The sequence below is a fragment of the Ambystoma mexicanum genome, chromosome 4q (genome assembly GCF_040938575.1).
Source record: "Ambystoma mexicanum isolate Mex_15411 chromosome 4q, UKY_AmexF1_1, whole genome shotgun sequence".
In the NCBI taxonomy this organism is placed as follows: Eukaryota; Metazoa; Chordata; class Amphibia; order Caudata; family Ambystomatidae; genus Ambystoma; species Ambystoma mexicanum.
The window spans coordinates 525,054,474-525,074,064 of NC_090928.1; the positions used below are offsets into that span (position 1 = coordinate 525,054,474).

Below are 19,591 nucleotides of genomic sequence, written 5' to 3' on the forward strand. Positions count from 1 at the left end.
AGGTTATCCTTCTGACATTGTGGTCTGAACAGGAATTCTGAAGCCAATCGGAACACCTTCCCCGGTATCCCTGGGACCCATCCTAGTAGGACCTCGACTGCATACAGGAACATGCTTGGGTACAAGGTCTGTGCTCGCAGGGTGCTTTGTGCGTGTGCTGCCAAGAGGCGGGCGGCCACGCAGGAATAGTGAATGCCAGGCATAGTGCACACCATCCCTTTCTCTGTGAATAATATTGTTGCATTTAGTTTGCTGAGCAAATCTCTCCCTAAGATATTGATAGGAGTGTCTTTGGAATATAGTAATGGTGCTACAAGTTGTTGAGTCCCTATTGTCAGTGGTAAATCTTTTGTAACTGGAACCGTGACCAACGCCCCAGAAAAGCCCTGCGTATCCATCACCTTGTTGCATAATGGGACTTCCCCACCCCCCCCTCCCTGATGCAGGATTTGGTTGCTTCTGTGTCTATGAGAAAGGACAAATCTCTTGGTCCTATTTTCACTGCCACCTCTGGTTCCTGGGGACGCTATGTTGTAACCTTAAGTAATAAAGGTAAAGAAACTGGTTTTCCAGCCCTTCCAGAATTTGGATTTGTATGTTTTTTCCTCCCAAAATGCATAATCTGTTAAGTGAGCAGTACTGGATTTGGAGATGTATGAAAATTGTGTCTATAGTAAATAACTGTAGCTTAAATGTTTGAGGTCAGGACCACCCCCCTGTTCTAAACCTCTGGTTCCTCTTCAGGGTTCAATCAGCTACTAGTGTCCAGTACTACTTGAATCAGGTAAGCTCATCGGCACCCTTGTTTCCAGACCGTCAAACTAAGTTTGCCTGACGGGTCCACTGTGCCCGACAGGTCTGACCATGCTGACCTTCAATGACCTCCTGAGCTAGTCCCACTCGTGGGAGACTGTGCTCTGCGTGCTCAGAGCACCCGCCACCATGTTCTCCTCTCCGGCTAGGTGAACTGCTGATGGGAGATTCCTTCCTGAAATGCCCAGAACCCGAGCTGCATTGTCTCTCTGCACAGTGGTAGTGACCCTACACCATCTCTCTTGTTGAGGTTGTACATGGCCACTGTGTTGTCCGTCATTATCAGGACATTCTTTCCCCGTGCAGTGGGCAGAAAGGTCTTTAGCGCCTGTCTGATTGCCCTGAGCTCCAAAAGATTGATGTGTAGTTTGTACTACCATGAAGACCAATGACCGTTGACTATCAGATCGTTGGCGTGGGCTCACCAACCCGTGGGTGAGGCATCCATAACTACGGTTATCTCTGGCTATGGTTGTCAAAAAGGTTCTCCCTTCAGAATATTGTCCTCGCAGGCCCACCACAGGACCCTGTGCAACCTGTGCGACCCCGTTTGGAACCTGAAGCAGGTCCGATATCTTGCCCAAGAATTGAGACCACTGTGTCCCGAGAGCCCATTGGAGGCATCTCATTCTCAGGCAAGCCTCTGGCACCAGGAAAATGCAAGGTGCTATGAGGTCAAGCAACTTCAAAAATTTGAAGGCCGGAAGACACTGGGCACTCTGGAATTTGGTGACCATCTGCAGAATGTGTTGAGGCCTCACCTCGGGTGGTGAGGCCTTTCCCAAGAATGCATCCAGGATTGCTCCGATGAACTGGAGTCTTTGAGATGGTATCACGTGGGACTTCTTGTAATTGAGGGAGAAGCGCAGTCTGTGGAGAGAGTGGCATTTTGTGCTGAGATGTTCCAGGGCTTATTTGAGAGAACGAGCCGTGATCAGCCAATCGTCCAGGTAGGGATAGACTCGCTCTCCTGAGACTCGCTGCCACCACCGCCATCAACTTGGCATAAACCCTCGGGCGGAGGTCAGCCCAAATGGCAGAACTGGAAACTGATCATGAGAAGGGCCAACGGCATACCTCAGGTATCTTCTGTGCTTGTGATGGATATGCATATGAAAGTAAGCATCCTGAGGGTCCAATGACACTATCAAAGCCTGAAGCTGGAGGGCCTGAAGGATCTCAGAAAGGGTGACCATCTTGAACTTGTCCTTCCTGAGGAACGTGTTCATGCATCTCAAGTCCAATATGGGTCTCAATCATCTGTCCTTCTTGGGGATTAGGAACTAGGGAGAGTAACACCCTTTGTTCCTCTCCATCACAGGTACTGGTTCTATAGCCCCTTTCTCTACCAAGCTCAAAATCTCCTGCAAAAGGAACAGATCTGGAACCTTGAATGAGGGGCCTTCTCAAAAAGGAGAGTCTGTAACCCTGAGCTACCATTTCGAACGGCCACGCATCTGAAGTAATGGCCCGCCATTCTTGCAGAGGCGGAGAGAGTCTTCCTTCGGCCGGGGATTTGAAAGTTAAGACCTCAAAGAGGTTCTGAGGCAGCTGAAGCAGCGGCTGAGGGTAAAGTAGCCATTGCTTGGGTGGACTTTGCACCTCTCCCCCATCAACCAGGAGGGAACTTTCTGGCACCTTTGACCGGCCAGTCCTCTCACTCTTCCAAAAGAGGAGTAGTACCGAAAGGACCTACCCCTGCAAGCAGGCCCACTGGGGTGTGATGGTTATTGCTGGCTGATAGCGGCGCCAAGTGATTTGGCTGCCGCCTTCGAGGTCTGCAGCTTCTCCAGGCTCTTGTCAGCCTTGCTGTCAAATAGCCGAGTGCTGTCAAAGGGCATTTTGAGGAGTCTGGACTGCAGGTCAGCTGCAAATCCAGACTTCTTCAACCACGCAAACCTGTGTATCATTGTGTTCGCTGCCATGGCTCTGCTGATGCTTTGCAGTCTGCAGAGTCCAAGCCTGAAGGGACTCACACTTCATCTCCTTTCCGTCTCTCATGATGTTAAGGAAGCTGTCTATCGCTTCCTCTTTGCAAATGTGTTCATCCGCCATGGAAATACAGTCCCAAACGGAGAACGATAATTTTGCTAGAGCGCAAGTTGTATTAGCTGATTTCAACACCATGCTTCCAGCTAAAAACATCTGCTTCACCATTGCATCGAAACGCTTATCATCCCTATCTGGCGGTATGGTAGGATATGCCGCTTGTTTGGACGTGGAAGTAGCTGCCTGAACTACTAGGCTCTCTGGTGTCGGCTGCTTAGATAAGTAGTCTGGTCCACTACTTGAGGGCCTGTACTTTTTGGTGATGTTTTTGCTGATGTACAGACTTGTATCCGGTGCCTCCCAATTTGCTTTAACCATCTTCTGTAGGGCAATATGAAAAGGTAATACAGGGTTCTTCTGAGGTCCCTAATCAAGAATATCATTAAGGTCATCCTGTTCAAATGGAGGAGCAGGCCTGGCCCATCCCAAAAAGTCAATCACCCTGAACGCAAGTTGTTTATATGAAGCATCTGCATGCTCTGCCGGGTTTGGCTTGCCAAATTCTAGCTCTGGTGGTGCATCTATGCCACTTGCTGACTGTAGGTTCTCATAAAGACCTTTTATCCTGGACTCCTCTGAAATGAGGGCCTACGGAATATTAGGTGTTCCAAACTTTAATCCAAACCGAGGAGTATCCTGGTTGGATGGATCATGTTCTTCATAAATGGATGTTCTTCATAAATGGAGGACAAGGACTTGAAAGAAATCCATCCTAGGGAGTGGTTTGTAGGTTTTTTCAACCTCCTTCAATGTAATTGAAGGTTTCTACGGTAATGGCATCGATGGCTTCGACGATTTTGACGTCACAGTCTTCGACGCTATTGGAGTCAATGGAGCCCTCAAGGGGCCCGACCTCCGACTCGATGGAGTCTTCGATGGATGAGGACTGGCCCCGTCAACGAGTCGAGACCTTGACAGATCTTGAGGGGTCTCAGGCTTGTCTCCCAGGTTTGCGGGTATGCAGGATTTGGCCTTAGCCCTTTCCCGTCCGCCTTTGACGGCACAACAGGAGCGTGGCTTTTTGTTTTCTCCTTCAAGTGGGCCGGTTTCTTGAAGATTTCCAGCATTTTTTGTATGAATTCCTCCCATTCAGCACGAGTCGCTGACTTACTTGGGGAGGCTATTTTCCTCTCAGGTGAGAAATCAGAGAAAGTGGAAGGAGACCTATGGAGCCTTTTCTTCATCTTTCTCGATGAAGATGAGGAATGGTGTGAACTGCTCCTAGAATGGGAGCATTTCTGGGACCTATACCTCTGAGGAGAGTCAACTCTCGACTCGTCAGACGAGCGCCTTTTCAACAGTGTCGTCGAGGGGGATTGTGTAGGGTGCCTAACCGAAGCTAACGGGTACTCTGCGTGTTGTATATACCTGTGATGACATCGACCTTGAGTCGCAGGCCATCTAGGGATATCGAGTCGACGGCATCGATGCACAGCGCCCTGTGTAGAACTAGTTTTCCGAAGCAGAAAGCTGGAAGGAAAGATATCTAAAGATGAGGAATATGTGGGAGGACACAATCATTCGAAGTACTCCTATATAGATATTACAATTGATTAATACATATTATGAACATGATTTGAAGCTAGTTGTAAGGCATGCAAGACCAGTAACATGAAGAGATCTTGAAAGCTAAAATTGAATGATCTGGATTTCTTGTGAACGTTTTGTCAGAATTTAAACAGATTTAATATATTCACTCTGTGCCAATTATATATTACTGTAGGATTGAATACAAATTGTGGACCATTATCCGTGGATACAGTATGGGTATAACGATCATGCATCTGTAGATTGTAAATGTGGGACATCAATATTCATCCAATCATGCTGACTGCAGATGTTTATTTGATTTTACAATGACCATTTTAAACCTGGAAGAGTTATTCTCCATGAGTTTGTACTATTATTTAAACTAAAGTGTCAGACCCCTACAATGGATTAATCCTGACGTCTTTACGTGTATGTGATAATGCAGGATACTGTACAGTCTAAATATTCTCAAATACTGGCATCGACGCAACTCTTCCTCAGATTCTAATAATCCACAGTAATGCTTGAAGATACTTTTGTTTACGGGACCGACTTCAGTCAATTGTTTATACATTTAAAACAAGTGCGATACAATGCAATGACATCATCATGCTCTTACGGGAGCATGTCCAAGGATGTCCTAGTTAAGACAGCCATTTTGTTGCCAACGTAGCACCCTTAATGTCTCAGAACACTGCCATGGTGAGGCGATTTCCTAATTTGTTACCCACATTTTGTGATTAACCTTTAGTCGTATTTTTGGCTATCCTCCACGTTTCACTCTGATCTAGTAGGTACGGTGAGAAACCTGAGGGTATTCTCACTTCTAGACCACTTGGATCCGCTGCGCAGGTGGCCAGTAAAAGGCCATCACAATTATATCGACCCTGGGGGTGGAGAAGCGAGGGAGGCTCACCTGGGTGGAGAGTCCTTGGGGACTGGGAGTAGGGTGCCCTTGGGTGAGACATGGTATGTCCTTTCCTTAGTGACAACCAACCCAACCCTTCCCCAACCTTTATGGGCTGTTATAAGCCAGTGCCCCTAATTTCTCAACAATCAACAGTACTGGGACGAAGAAGAGGCAACTAAGAGCAATTTAGACTATGCTCTTTTACCACTCTAGCACTGGGACGAGGAAGATGTCTGCTAAGAGCATTGAAGGTCAGGCATGTCCCTTTAATTGTGGTCAGGCAAGGCTGGTTGTTCATCCACACCTGCAGCCTGTCAAAGAGTTGCAGGTGTATAAATGGAACCCAGCCCAGTGGCAAAGGGGAGCGACAGGAGAACAACCAGAGGGCCAGTGCATGCAGCAGAGAACCCTACAGTGTTGCACTGGAGTTGTGACTATCAGGAGCAGACTGGAAAAGGTGGAGGGAGTGGTGCAGGAAGGCTGTCCCTTTCATTTCTGCTTGAAGTGCTCATTCCCCTGTATTGGAGGAACACCACAGGAGTGTCTGAGGGGCAGAAGCTGGAGCCCTGACATTAAACGCAGAAGTCTGTGTGATCCGCGCTGCATCACAAACTCTTAAAGCGACCAGCGAGTTTCTGGTGAATGAGAAATCCAGTGCGCGCGTGTGTGAACTTTATCTTTTGTAGAATACTTTGCATCGGAGTGGTCTCGTGTGTCAAGAAACAAGTTTTCAAAGGTCTCCGAACACTCAGCCATTCAATTAAAGTGAAACAAATATTGCACTACAGATGAAGTGAAAATGAACCATCAGCAAGACCTATAATTATTGAATACCAAACTGTATTAAACCCTTACTACCAAACAGAAGTAAAACATTTGGAACCCAAAAGGGAAAGGAACTTTAATACAAGCAAACCATTATATGTTGAAGTGCTAAAATGAATATAACTCCAAAGAAACCACAGTATGTTGAAATTTAATATGACTTTAAAGAGCATACAAACAAAAGATACTGAAGCCCGATTTACAGTGACATTTTCAACCTGTGTGAAAGCTGCAAATTATCTGAACAAATAACTGAACTGTGGAGTAAAGAATACATTGGGGAAGGGAACCCTGAGGTTTGTCCAGGAGCATTCCGTTTCAAGGTTGTTTGAACTGTGTGACTTGGAACATGGGGAAGGGAACACTTGACTCGGGGAAGGAAACCCAGTGACCTTAGTAAGACTATTGCATCCTAAATCCAAGAAAGGGAATTTTGAGACTTTTGTGGAACTGTTTTATGCTTGGGGAAGGGAGGTGCAAGAAAGCTGTGAGCTGGAAGAAGCTCAGAACTTTGTGTTAAACACTGTTTTCTTTTGGTTGCTGACATCCCTACACATTGTACGAATATAGTTGTATAGGGCAGGTATAGGAGGTATAGGATTTGGACACAGACAGATTCGTAAATTGTACTCTTTGACTTAGACTATTGTTAGTTTCATTTAGGCTGGGAAATCTCACTTTAGCCTAGGGCAAGTTAGGCCTTTTTCCATCCTGACATTTAAGTTAATAAAGTGTTTTATTTTACACTTTAAATCTGTTGTCTGTGTCCTGCTTCCTGATACCTTCACACAGTATACAGCAGATTGTAGCAGAAAAAAGGGGCAAAATAAGGCCAGGGTCAGGAAAACAGCAGTTCAAATGGCAGGGCAAAGCAAGCTGTAAAGCAAGCCAAGGTCAGATAATCAGCAGGTCATAGGAGACAAGAGGGCTGAGCAAAGTAATCCGTTAAACAAGTCAAGGTTGGGTAGTTAGCAGATAACAAGGGTTTCATAGTGGAAACCGTGCTAAACAAATTTTGGAGGACTCACTGCAGGACGTTTGTTGAGCGCTGGTTTCTTCAAGCGGGCTGTATTTACAGCAAGAGCGGCATCAGCATCTCAGGTGCGTTGCGCCCGTGATGCGTGGGCGTTGTTGAGTGCACGAGTGCTGGTTACGTGAACATGGGTCAGAGTCCCCAGGTGCCAGTGCATTTGCGAATGCACCCTTACTGACGTTTGCGGCTGTCCGCGGCTGGAATTATGACATCACCTTCTCTCTGCATTTCACTCTCTCTTATGTACCAGTCTATCCCAGTGCACTTTACTGTTGCAGTATGCTCTCTCACAGTGGGCATGCAGACAGGGTTTTTCTCTCCCATAACACTCAACCTGTTAAGTCACCAAAGCGGTTCCTTTGTTATATTTAGGTCGGGAAATCCCACGTTAACATAGGGCAAGTTAGGCCTTTTTCCATCCTGACATTTAAGTTAATAAAATTGGTTGTTTTGAATTTCGATTCTGTTGTCTGCGTCCTTCTTCATGATGCCTTCACATTACTTATACCTATCATTACAGAGCCTGTGCTTCTCACATTTATGAACAAACCTGAAGCTGGATTTTATACTTGAAATTAAGGATGAGTGAATTCACTCAATTCTTATCCTCTGATAATGGAGACTTTGTTGATGGCATATCCATCATCCATGAGCCTATTATTCTCATTTCAGATTTGCTTTGGACATTACATTAAGTTATTTGTTCAATAACTTTTTTTGGTACTGACCACAAGACGTACATAAGAGGGATTTTCCATTACTATTCTCTATCATAGAGGTAAGAACCATCTGTCAATCCTGTAGGCATGGAGTCATCTACATTCATAATTAACATCACTCAAGGTATTGAGAACCCCCCTTTTTAAAAATATTTTTCATCAATAGGTTTGGTGCCATTCAAAATGTTTAAGAAACCAAGCCACTTATCCATCCCAAGAGAAAAAACCTTGATGATTTTTTTTATCCTGAGAGTCAACCAGGTGAATGGATATTGAGTACCACGTGAGACTATCATTTATTACTGGCTATTTTCAAAAATTGACAAACATATGATACCGATTATATCCTTTACTTATTCTTCAGATTACTCTTGAACTCTTAAGATACTTTCTTTGAAATGTGCTACTGATGAAGAGATACACCCGAAACGCATTGAGCTTTTAATTAGATGTGATTAAATATGAGTGTGTGTAAATATCTTGCTGCACCAATTCAAAAGTATTTCTAAATGATGATTTATATACATACAACATTCTATTTGTTATTTCCTGGTTGTGATCAGTGTAAACAGTGTGCAGGGGACGGGAGAGGCTGCCACTTAAGGACACTATATTGGTATGGATTGAGTCCCTGGTGGTCAGAATGAGGTCATGAAACATTGTCCAAAGATGACCAGAGACACAGTCCTGCTTGGAGAAACAAATCCTCTTTTATAATCAACATGACTGAAGAGATATCAGAGATTGGTTGAAGCTAGGGTGAGACACGGGCAGCTTGAGTGACTTTTCAATTGGAGGAAAGTGGCTTGTTTATTACCGGACTACCTTTTATTTGAGTTGCTTCATTTTACGTTCTCTAATAAGAGAGAAACTCCAACTGGGGAATAGACCTTTCTAAAGACAGTTGCTCTGCGTTATTCCCAAAGAAGAGTGCCATTCTGACCATCCGGAATAACATTTTGGCAACAGTTGACCTTGGAAGCGGGAAATAGGGGGCATGGGTAGAAGACACCATGCACCAAGTAAAATATTGAGTTGTATTTTCTTAAGTTGGCTAACGTTCCCCTTTCAAACTCGACTGTGTTCAGAAGTCACCCATACACCAGTATTTTAAAACCTACATTTGTGATTATCCTAACAGTGCTTTGTGACAGAAGGATGGTTTTGTTAGTTGACCAAACAGTTGACAGGGAATGGAATCCAGCTGTAGTCGAAGGGTCTAGTGGGGTAGATGAGGGAGACAAGTGGTAAAGATGAGGTGGGAAAGGGAGGGATGTAAGCAAATAACCATAGTGTAGTTTGGGAGAGGTGAGGTGGATGAGGATAGGAAAGGAGGGAAGAGGACAGAGGGGAGTGGTGAGATTGTTTTTGGGAGAGCATAAAGGCCATGAAAGAGGAAGGGAGAGTACATTTAGAAGGAGTTGAACATTTAGAAGAATGGTAGGTAGATAGGCATTGATAGGATGGGAAGGAGGGTGTTGAGTTGGGCGAATTAACTGGATGCGGAACAAGGAGGCAGTGCTTAATAGGCCAGATATCTAAGAAGTGTGGCAGGAACCAGGGGTGGGAGAGTGATAATTGGCCCACTCTGGCTCTAAGCAGTATTGTCTTCTCACTTGTTGTAATCTCATTTGACAAGTTACTTTCTTTGTAGTATCTGCTAAAGGGAGCATAGCCTTTATGACAGGCAAGAGATATTAGATGCATGGTTAGTAGTTTCGTCCAATACAAGAATAACATGCAATTGGGGTCAGACAAGGATACCAAATTGCCATCAAAAGAACATAAGAGTCGTGTCCCAACTGCAAACTCAAAACAACAAAGTAAACATCAAGCAATAGCTGAACAATACTCTGCCATCTTCTCAGTGTGTGATACACTGAGTCGATTAACTGCTCAGACTTACTGTGCACTTTTGGCTGTTGTCATAGTTCTTATGTAGCCATGATTCCCAATCAGCCTGGTCAATAGCATCATTACAGCTGGGATAGTCCAGAAGTGCTGCATGTGCAACCACTTCCTTATTTTCATTGCTGAGTGTCACTGCCAAGTTTGCTTTTTCACTGTGGGAAAAATTAGCATATATAAGAAGACTTTGGAAATAAAGTACATGTGCACAGAAAAGCATATTGACAACATATGTACATGTATCTAGTATAAAGTATTGCTTAATGCAAGTTATAAGAATATTGCAAGTCAATGAGGCATTATGAGCCCAAACAAATGAACAGGGCTGAAGACACAATCTATTTACGAGTTCACATGACTCCAAGAACACTTGCAATATCCTTATAATATACTGTGTAGAAATACCTAGGTTGAACATCACAAATACTCCTAGAAAGAAACTAATATGTTGCATGCAGACCCTGGTGGAAGCAGAAATACAGTCAGTCAAAATGTATAAATCAGGAGAACAGAGAACATAGACCTCGGGCCAAACACTCACAGAGAGAAAATGGTTCCATGTGTTAATATCCCCGCAAAAATATCGGCATACAAAAATATCGCCATATTTTTTGCAGTGATATTAAGGCACGGAACCTGCGGGGGATACCCCCGCAACCCCTGCATTCTTTTTAAATGAGCGGCGGACACACCCACAACCCCCGCTCCCAAAACCCCCCAAAACTATGCCCCTAAAAATATCACCTATGGCAGTTCCAGGCCATATATACGGCAATATTTTTAGTGGGGATAATATGTAGTGATACCGAGAAAATATAACCTCCCTTTTATAGAACGTGTGACAAGAGATCAAACAGCGAATGCTGGGGAATGTGGAGGAACTGAAAACCAGCAGACCAAAGAAACCAGTGAGAGCTGGTCAGGGGGCCTATCTACTAAGCTGGTGAATGCCTGTGAATTATGGGAAGGGGAAGACACATAAAAGAGAGGAAAGCTGTGGAGATCTTCAAGTTGAGACACACAGGTTGTTGTTGGAGGCAGGAGGTTCACTAAACAAAATGTTTATGGAAATTATGATTCCCTGGTACGTTTATATAACCAACGCATACTATAAACGAACCCCTGTGCTTGCATTAATCATGATGTTACACATTATATTGCCAATGACTTCATAAATGGCATTATTGCGAACTCCCCATCCTCCCCAGCAAAGTCACTCAGAGAACTATGCAATGCCCAATCTCCAACAAAACATTATTGCTCACGGACCACCTTGGCTCTCACCACTCCTGATATTACTGACAATTCGTACTGAAACCAGGATTACCCACATTACACTCACCCTCTAGCAACCTTGTGAATGGACTCTGCTACCCTATCTCACTTTCTTTGATGATTTAAGATAGTAGGCAGGGGTGTAGGGGTTATGATAAGCAAAGCCAGACCATCTGCCCCCTTGTCCTCTTGTCTTTCTCCCCTCTTCCTTTGAAGACATCGCTATTCACCTTCTCGCACCAACTTCTCTAACCATCATCATCATCATCTACCAGCATCATCAACCTCTTCTTCCATGATATGGACCTCTTCCACAAATCACTTTGCACTAAAAACCAACTCATGGCTGAAATCAAGGTCCCCAAATGGCAGCTGGAAAGCAATCATGTTGACCATTCTCTGGCTGCCAACCATAACCTACCACCCACCAATGAGGCTATCTCATCTTACTCTCCTCCTCACAGTTCCACTGCCCCCTCGGTTGAGCCATGCTCCTTTAGGCACTCTCTCTTACGTGCCACTTTCTCTGACCTTCCTCCACTCCATCTCCCCCTCTTAAAAATAACTAAATAGTCAAACCTGAACCTATTCCCTCCTACTTACACCATGTTTGCACTTCAATTTAAGCTCTCTCTCTACTTCTTACCACTCCACTGAATTGGCAATTATGGAGCTCAGTTTCCCACTGGCACCTCCCTTTGAGCACCACTACTATGCTCATTCTTTCACTCATGCTCATTGATTGCCAACTACTGTGCATCTCCTCAGCCAAACAGTGGAGTACAATGCAATTCTCTCCCCTCTTCATCATTGTAAACCTTCTGGACCTTTCAGCCGTCTTTAACGGTGTTGATCATCACACCCTCTTTCAAACGCTTTCCTTTTTTGTTTCCAAGGCACTGCAATCAAATGGATACTGTGGTGAACCAGAAAAAGGAGTCAGACTAAGATGCAACATGTTCAAGGATGTTTATTTAAATAATAAGAAAATCACCCAACTTCCCTACCTAACAAACTAGGATTAATGGTGCTCATCAAAATGTCCAAAATAAATAGTCCTTAGTCCAAACCCCACATACTATCTGACCATACCACTTAGAAAAACAGAACAAAAATATGGATTGGAGCAATAGCCTCTCATTGGGATCTCTTCCCGAGAGAGGGTTTTTCAATGTCTCACAAGGCATTCTTCTAACCTCTCTGCAGGCTTTGAACAGCCGGCCTTAAATCTTTACACAGTTCTACCACATTCCCTTCTTTGCATGGAAAAAAATGTCTCTTTAATGCAATGCCGCCATTTCTGATTTGGTGTTCGAACATGTTCCTTTCTTTGGCTTGGGCATGTGTACCCTCCTGTTTCTCTCTGTTCCCAGTCTTGCCTTGTATGCTGTATATTTCCAGGGCTCCCTGAACCACTTTGGTTCTCAAATAGACCTGCTTTAGCAGGGTCTCTGCTGGACGTCTGTCCGTTCAGGTATGCCTGGCTCCCGTAACCTTTTAGGCTTTCCCAACCTTGTATAAAGCTGTTTGCCCCTCTCACCGGTGTTAACTCTTCGGGAGTGTGTACTTCCCTTGCTCTGCCCTGTTCAGCAGCTGACGCAACTCTCATGTGGAGATCTGGGATCCAATTGCTCTGCTGTGGTCTGGTCTCTGCCTCTGTTAATGGGCCCCAGGTCCACCAAAGGTTTCATGTGGTCGCGCCACCAGGCAAGAAGGTCTTTTCACCAATTTTGTCTCTCGACTTTGGCTTCGTTGCCATCCAGGAGGACAGCCTTCCGGTGTCTTTCTAGCAATCAGTTCACTTCCCACACAACTGCTGGCTCCGCGGACTACCGTGACTCCGCCCCTCCAGAACATGCTCCTGTCACAGGCTCGCCTCTGCGTAGGATTCTCTTTCTTCCATTCCAAGTACCTCATTGTTTTATGTATGTCACCACAAACAAAAGGGGTGTTTCACTTATCTCTGACTGGTGAGTTCAGGCGAATTCCGGCATTATCTGAGAATTTGGGCTGTTTTACCCAAGTAGAAACAATCACGGCGGAATTGACCCTAGACGATTTCGCCGCAAATCAGTTTTTACTTCGCCAAAACAACCCAAATGTGGCCGTAGACCAACCCCCCATACTTAACTTTTCGCTGGCTGATGACACTTCTGCTGTATCCCTGCGGTGTCAGCTCAGTCCCTCTAACGCAAGTCAGATCTGATGCTGCAGGGCCCCTTTTTCTTTTTTGATCAGTTTTCTTTTGGGTCCTCCGCTTCCAATGTCAAGGCAGTTGGGGACACCCCCCTCCCCCGCAGTTCCCAAAACCCATAATACCAAATATGGGGAGCGGGGGACACCCCCACACCCTCACACCCCCTGCTCCTCATGTTTGGTATTTTGGGCTTCGATTTTTTTAGTACTGGCCCAATTCGGCCAAATGGTCCATGCAACTATTGGGTGTTTCCTTATCTGAAGAGAGTCCAAAACAGAAGTAACAACAATCTTTCCGATTCCCATGTAGGCAAACAATGTACTCTGGACAGGGAGATCCTTACAGGTGGGGAGTTACCCCCCGCGAGGTACCACTTTCCCAGACACCTAGGGAGGGTCTTGCTTAACCAGCTCACTGTCCCTAGCCTCAAAGGGGGTAGCTCCTCTCTGGACAGAAGGGACGAATAGTCCAGATTCATCACAGTACCCTTTCTTCTTTCTGACCAATCCTTCTTCATCATCATGCAACACCAGCACTACCTCCTGTGGCAAACCAGAAGCAGGACTCTTGACTAATATGTGCCATGTTCAAGGTTTTTATTCAAATAAAAAGAAAATGTCTATCCAACCCTACCGCTATATGGGAAGTTCCCTTCCTAACAAGCTAAAAATAAGGGTGCTTGCAAAGTCTGAAAATAAATACTCCTGATTCCAACTCATATTCAGCTAACTGGCCCTACAACCTAGGAATACTTAACAAAAAGAAGGCGGCTGGAGCAACAGCCTCTGTCTTCAGGTTATTCCAGGCCCAATCACTTGGATATCTTTTCAATAGGTTTTTAAAAGTTCATCAATGTCCTGCAACACAGTTCACAACCTCTCTGCAGGTTCAGCTTGTCAAATCTCAATTCCATACAAGTCTCTTTCTCTCTAGGAAGAAAATGTTTTTCTAATACAATTCCACCATTTCCGACTAGGTGCTAGACACTGTTCTTGTTTTACACTTAATGACTAAAACCCACCAGGTTCTCTCCCCCTAAATTTCTGTACTTTGTCTCACTCTTGGTGGGGCATCTGCCTGTTCAGATTTTGTTGGCTCCCGTAAATCTTGTGGCTATCCCAGCCTCGAATGTTAAAGTCTCTCGGTTTCTATGGGCTCTACAAAGCTACCTGGCCTTCTAATAGGCTTCTTTCAACTTGACTTAAACAGGGCGTCTGTCCGCTTGGGTTTATCAGGCTCCCATAAGCCTTACGGCTTTCCCAGCCTTGACTGTCTCTTTATTGCCTCTCAACAGCGTTACCTCGACCGGAGAGTTTGCTTACCTTATGCTGCTCTTCTCAGCAGCTAATCCACTTTTCCTGCGGAGCTCGGAGATCCAGGCTCTCCTCTGCAATTTGGTGTCGGTTACCGGGCCCCAGGCCCACCACGGCTCGTGTGTGGTCGCACCACCAGGTGAGATAGTTGCTTTTCCGTCTCTTTTCCGACCTTGGCTTCTCAGTCGGTCAGGATGCCAGCCTTCTGGTGTCTGGCTAGCGATTTGCTCGTCCATCTTCTGCTCTTCCAATCCAGTTCCCTTGTGGTTTTACTTACATCATCACAAACAAAAGGGGAATGTCCTTTTTTGACTGGCGTTTAGGCAAGATTCAGCATTAGCAAGAAGCCAAAGATATTGAAGAAATGTCACTATTTGGTGAGTCAAAACCACAGTCAACAGTCTTTCCAATTCCCATGTAGGCAGATAAAGTGTCCTGGAGAGAGAGTTCCTTACTGGAATGGGAGACCTTGTCCCAAAGGAGGAAGAGGGGGGTGAGGAGGGGGGGGTCACTGCCAGTAAGGTAACACTTGCCCACACCCTAGGAAGGGTCTTTCTTAGCGTGCTCACGCCCCTAGCCTCAAAGGGGATAGCTCCCCTCTAGGGAGCAGGTACAAATAGTCCAGATCCATCACTACACCAATTCCCATTAAAGTTCCTTTAGGAGCAATCCTAGTGCCACTCCTCTTCACCCTATACACCTACTCCCTCAGCAAACTCATTTCCTCCTTTGTCTTTAACTATTACCTCTTGGTTGACGATACTCAGATATTCTTCTCCTTCCCCTCCTTCCCTGCTGCAATCTCTGGATTCTTAACCAACTGCCTAACTGCCATCCAGGACTGTATAGCTCAACGCTGCCTCATGCTAAACTCTTCAAAGACTGAAGCCCTCTTTCTCCCTGCAGTTGACACCAATCACACTCTTGCCCCTTAACCACCTAACCCCATGAAGCATGGCTTGCAACCTGGGTGTTCTCTTTGTAAGCTACCTGAAACTCTACCAGTTTATCATAACCACGTGCGCTGTAACCAGACTCACCCTACTAAACATTAGAAAAATCCACCCACACCTCGGGCACCAATCAACTGAAACAATTCTTTACTGTTGTGCTCAGCAAATTGCACTACTGTGCAAGCCTACTTCTTACTCTATCCCTCTACCTATTTTATTCCCTTAACAAAGTCCTCAACTTTGCAACTGGCACTCTTTTAAACCTATCCAGATCCTCTCCCACCTCTGCCTTCCGTCACCAGACTAGATAGCTCTCCATGCAAAATCACTATTTTTAAATTTCCTGCCACTCGTCTATAAATCAATCTATTGTCTGATCCCCCAACATTATCTCGCTGACTGCATCTGACTATTCTCTCTCGCTCTCTCTCTCTTTCCAATTATCCTTTCTTCACAACCTTTCAGTCTCACGCCCCCACCTTTGCCTCCTCCCCTTTTGCTTCTATTGCTTACTTGCCTGACTCCACTGGAATGCACTCCCTCTTTTTCCTTCAAAGCCACCTTTTCAGTGTACCACTTCGAAACAGATCTCATAATGCCACCTACTAGCAATAGAAGGTGCCCCCAAAACCCACCACCTTCCTATCAAAACAAACTGCCCAACCGCTCTCTCTAGCATTCCGCCTTTGATATTACTCCATGTAATGTGTAAATATGCAAATACTCGCCTCAGCCTCTCAATGTTCCAAATATTGCAATGACCTCCAGTCTCTGTCCCTGGTTTATCTTCCTGCTCTTAACCCTTCACCACGCTGCATTTCGCATTCCATCGAACAATGCTCCTATGTTAGGGCACCTTACCCTAGGACTGTCTCTTCTCTTTTAATTGTCAGCTTTATAAGTAATTTCAGCTTGAAACACCACCCTTTTCAAATACATACAAACAACTCAACCACTGCCGCTGGCGTACAAAACAGTTTATCATTCTTGCCTCGATTCCTACAAAGAATCACCGATTTCTTTCACTACTGCTCTGCACTCCGCTAAGTAGAACTATTACACAAACTTCTTCTCCCCCCTCCACCTTCATCCTCACAAGCTATCCATGACCCTCCAGTCCATGCTTTCCCCAGCTTGTTACCACTTTATATTTTTCTCCTCTCTGACATTGGACAACTTTGATATCTACATCTCCTTTCAAATCTGTAATATATAAGGCACAAGGTCTGCTCTACTCCCTCTGCCACTTCGTCCTGCTCTTCACCATCAGACCCTTTCTGACGCCCTCTCCTCACTGTTGCACTTCCCACCAACCACTCACTCTGACTGAGCTGGCACCATTCCTCCAGGTTGACAACCCCTCCTTTGCACCTGCTTACGACATCACACCACAAACAGTCAAGAAGCTGGCACCACTGACATGCTCATAACTATCTCCTCTCTTGCGCATCTTCCCATCCTGTTTCAAGGTGGCCACCATCATAACCATTTTGAAGAAGCCCACCACTGACCCCAACAGCCCAGGCAACTATTGACCAATCTATTTTTCTCTTTTCTTCAAGAACTTTGGAATGGTGTGGAACATGTAGTCTTCAACCACATTACTACCTAGAGATCAACAAACTCATTGAGGCCCCTCCAATCGGGCTTCAGCAGCAGGCACTCCATGGAGAGAATGCTCATTGTGGCTGGCCAGAAGAAGGACACAGACACTTAGAAGACATTTCAAAGCTGTGTTTATTGAAGAATAAGGCCTAACTTTCTCTACTGCTATGGAGTGCTCCCTACCTAACAAACTAACTAAGGTGCTTGTCTGTGAATGTCCCAAAGAATTGGTCCACAGTCTAAACTAACCTTAACCAAACGTACCCCTATTCTAACAACTAAATACAGGAGAATGACTCCCTTCTCTTGGGCTTTGCTTCTTGCAAACCTCTTCTTTCTGGTTCTTCTTCATATGTGATTTTTAAATAGTCTTTTGTGATGACTTTGATCAGTTTGTGTAACTCTTTCAGGATTTTATTATGCTTGTGTTTCTTCTCAAAACCAGGTGGCTTTCACCTTGTACTTGTATCTTGTTCTGTATTAATGGTTTCCGTTTGCCTGTTGTTAACCTCTTTCCTTTAACAACAAAGGGGTATTTTTCCCTTTTCCGAGGGTAATGACATCCAACCTTTACAATTCTCTTTCTTGAGGTTGTTCTTCTCTTCTGCTTAATTCATAATATTCTTTCTCTTTATAGTCTGTCTTTCTCCCCAGGCGTTTCTCCTGTAGTTTTATTTTCTCTTAATTTGTATGGCTGTTATATTTAAATTTACTTGACTGGGATGGGTAGTCCCATAACGATCCCCCAGCTTCCTCCCTGGTCTCCCGTTTTCCCCCCATTACCTGGTATTCTCATGGATAACATCACTGGGGACTCTCTTCGCTCTGGGTTTGTTCTGTTCCTCGCCTTCAAGGCTTCTCTTACTCCTTTGTCGTCAGGTACTCTGTATTCTCCTTCTGGCCGAACCTCTGGCTCTTCGGATATCAGGACATCATGCGTTATTAACTGCATTGTGGTTTCGGGGTAGTTTTGTGAACTGCTGGTCCACCACAAGATCTCTGTGGTCATGCCACCAGCATCTGTTTATCACTCTCTCCAGGTTACAGGACGCTGCGCATCCAGCTTTCTGCTTTTGGTACGCAAGATGTTTCATAACTCACTGGCTTTCTTAGTCTCAAGGTCTCCTTCGTCTCAGGTACTACGTCACTGTGGGGCTTCACTGGTGGACGTTTGTGTCTCTCTCTCCTTCCGCTTGTTGCAGCATCTCTTCCGGCTCCATCCTCCTCGTCCCAGTTAAATGGAGGGGTGCTGCTGCAGCACATCTCTCCTGTGCAGGTAAAGCCCCTCGGGCTGAAACCGATACACTAATTGTGCTTTCCACAATCTGCATCATCAGGCTTGTGTTACGCTCACCTGGTATCCACGGGGACGCCACCCAGCCAGTTGGTCGTTGGTGCCCTTTTCAATGATTCCCTGGTGCGGTTCCCGGTGGAATTCCTCCTGGAAATGAAGACTATGTTTAGGACTGGACAGCCAAGGTAAGCCTTCCCACCTCCCTTGTGATTTCAGCCCCTCCGGGTTCTCTTCTCACCTTGTTATCGAAGTTGGTGGGCTCTCTGTCCTGCTTTCTGGGCAGGGGCGTGTTGTCTTTCGTGGGCGCGTGTGGTGCAGTTACTTCACTGACAGCGGCCCAAGTAATGTCTTTCAGGTAGGTCTTATTGCGGTTTATGGAGTTGTTATTCTTGCATGCCTTTCCTCTGTTCAATAATGTCTCTGTTTATCTCCCTTAGGTGCGCGGAGCGTCCGCTTGGTGAACTGGGTAGGCTGGTTCTCGCCGGTACATGATGGCGCACAATAGCGCTATGATGCGGTAAGAAGGCGGTTTGCGCAGCGCGGCGATGTCTTGTCTTCACTGACCTGTGTTTTCTCTTTTTTGTAGGTCGTGGTGTGCTCCCAGCGTGGATAGAGTTCCGGAGCTATACCGGTCGAACAACCACCAGCCAGGTAAGTGTCTAAGAAATTTGTGGTTGAAATGTCTCTACTGCCTTCTTTAATGATGTCTTTCTTCCTTTCTCAGGTCCTTCGATCCGGGTGGCGAACCATCCACACGGAGCTGCCCAGGAGCTATGAACAGTGAAGGATGGAGATTGCAGGTAAGATTCTGCTGCTAACGATGTTCTTTGTTGTTTTCTGCAGGTCCCGATCTTGTCAGGCTCGTGAGAAGCTGGACACGGTGAGCATCACGTTGCTAGTAGCAAAGTAACGCAAAGCGTGTTGTCTTGTTCGGGTGTGGTTTAAATAGTCTCTGCAAAGTAGTCCAGGTAAAGTAGTCCTTGGGCCACCACACACAAAACACTATACCGCATAGCTTGGTTCTAGGAATCAAGCTATGTGGATGCCTCCATGTTGGCTGAAAGCCTGAATAAAGTAGTTCCTTTAGCTGATGTCTTTCCCTTATTATGAGCCTGGCACCAAAGGCGCCAGGACTGGCCCCAAGAGGGCCTGTGAAGCAGATGCCAG

General features: G+C 45.5%; 1 protein-coding gene across 1 annotated transcript in view; it reads right to left on the minus strand.

The window, feature by feature from the left end:
- CFAP61 (cilia and flagella associated protein 61) overlaps positions 1–19,591 on the minus strand; it is a 2,971,729-nt gene that overhangs the window by 2,811,283 nt on the left and 140,855 nt on the right. Inside the window, exon 3 of the mRNA XM_069608074.1 lies at positions 9,786–9,942. Within this exon, the coding sequence (XP_069464175.1) occupies positions 9,786–9,942 (157 nt within the window). The remainder of the gene's footprint in view (positions 1–9,785; positions 9,943–19,591) is intronic.